The 1,706-nt window shown below is 41.8% G+C and overlaps 1 protein-coding gene across 1 annotated transcript in view; it reads right to left on the bottom strand.

Moving 5' to 3' along the window:
- Nucleotides 1–89: 89 nt before the first annotated feature.
- The window catches only part of tcaim (T cell activation inhibitor, mitochondrial), a 21,873-nt gene continuing 20,256 nt past the window's right edge, over nt 90–1,706 (bottom strand). Inside the window, exon 11 of the mRNA XM_016232759.1 lies at nt 90–509. Coding sequence (XP_016088245.1) covers nt 284–509 — 226 coding nt within the window. The 3' untranslated portion in view covers nt 90–283. The remainder of the gene's footprint in view (nt 510–1,706) is intronic.

Genomic DNA, 1,706 nt, shown 5'->3' with positions numbered 1-1,706 from the left:
AACAGTTGTGAGTGTGTGTGTGTATATATATATATATGTGTGTGTGTGTTATAGAATGTTATATATATATATATATATATATGGTTGGCGGTGCAAATAAACAACAAACTTTGTGCTATAACATACATCACATGACTGGGGCCTCAAAAGCACAACACTATGTGCTAGATCCAAAGTGCATGTATAATGCCTATACACTAGGCCAAATCTCAAAATCTTCAAAACATTGCGACTATGAGCCTGAGAGGCACAGTGATAAAGTCCTAATAGAGTTCAGTGTGTTTCAGCCCTTCCAGTTCCAGGGAATACACAGATCCCCATCCTGCATGACTGAATAGAAGTGAGAGATGTAGAGATGAAGGCCCTGCATCTGAGGGGATTTCTCCTCCATCAGACGCCTGCAGCAGGGGATCATCTGATTGCTCGACACACTGGGCTCTTTAGACAGACTGCGCAGAGACAAATCTTGCAGACAACTCGAAACGATGTCTTCTTCCTCCGCCTCCAACCTGCATAGGAGGGAATAAACTGTCACTATATATACAGTGCCGTGAAAAGGTTTTTGCCCCCTTCCTGTTTTGTTTATTTTTTGCATATTTGTCACACATAAAAGATTCAGATAATCAAACCAATTGTAATATTACGCAAAGATAATGCAAGTAAATACAAAATGCTGTTTTTAAATGATAATTTCATTTCTTAAGAGAAAAAGCTGTCCAAACCTACGTGGCCCTACGTGAAAAATGAATTGCCCCTCCTCTTAAATCACGAAAGAACTGTGATTAACCACATAATTTTAGAAAGCTGAGTTAAATTTCACTAGCCACACGCAGGCCTGATTACTGCCAGACCTGTTGAATCAAGAAATCACTTAAATAGAACCTGTCTGACAAAGTGAAGCATGCTTAAAGAGCAACACATCATGCCGCGATCTAAAGAAATTCAAGAACAGATGAGAATCAAAACAGTTGACATGTATCAGTCTGGAAAGGGTTATGAAGCCATTTCTAAGGCTTTGGGACTCCAGCGAACCACGGTCAGAGCCATTATCCACAAATGGAGAAAACTTGGAACAGTGGTGAACCTTCCCAGGAGTTGCCGGCCAACCAAAATTACTCCAAGAGCACAATGACGACTCATCCAAGAGGTCATAAAAGAACCCAGAACAACATCTAAAGAACTGCAGGCCTCACTTGCCTCAGTTAAGGTCAGTGTTCATGATTCAACAATAAGAAAGAGACTGAGCAAAAACGGCATCCATGGGAGAGTTCCAAGAAAAAAGCCCCTGCTGACCAAAACGAACACAAAGGCTCGTCTCACATTTGCCAAAAAATATCTTGTTTATCCCCAAGACTTTTGGGCAAATATCCTGTGGACTGATGAGACAAGTTGAACTTTTTGGAAGGTGTGTGTCCCGTTACATCTGGCGTAAAACCAACACAGCATTTCATAAAAAGAACATCATACCAACAGTCAAACATGGCGGTGGTAGGGTGATGACGTGGGGCTGCTTTGCAGCTTCAGGACCTGGACAACCTGCAATGATTGACGGAAGCATGAATTCTGCACTCTATCAGAAAATCCTGAAGGAGAATGTCCAGCCATCAGTTTGTGACCTCAAGCTCAAGCGCACTGGGTTTATGCAGCAAGACAATGATCCAAAACACACCAGCAAGTCCACCTTTGAATGGCTCAAGAAAAACAAA

The sequence above is a fragment of the Sinocyclocheilus grahami genome, unplaced genomic scaffold, assembly GCF_001515645.1.
Source record: "Sinocyclocheilus grahami isolate Dianchi unplaced genomic scaffold, SAMN03320097.WGS_v1.1 scaffold418.1, whole genome shotgun sequence".
Taxonomy (NCBI): Eukaryota; Metazoa; Chordata; class Actinopteri; order Cypriniformes; family Cyprinidae; genus Sinocyclocheilus; species Sinocyclocheilus grahami.
Note: the sequence above shows the minus strand (reverse complement) of the source record. Positions and strands in the feature narration are given on the sequence as shown.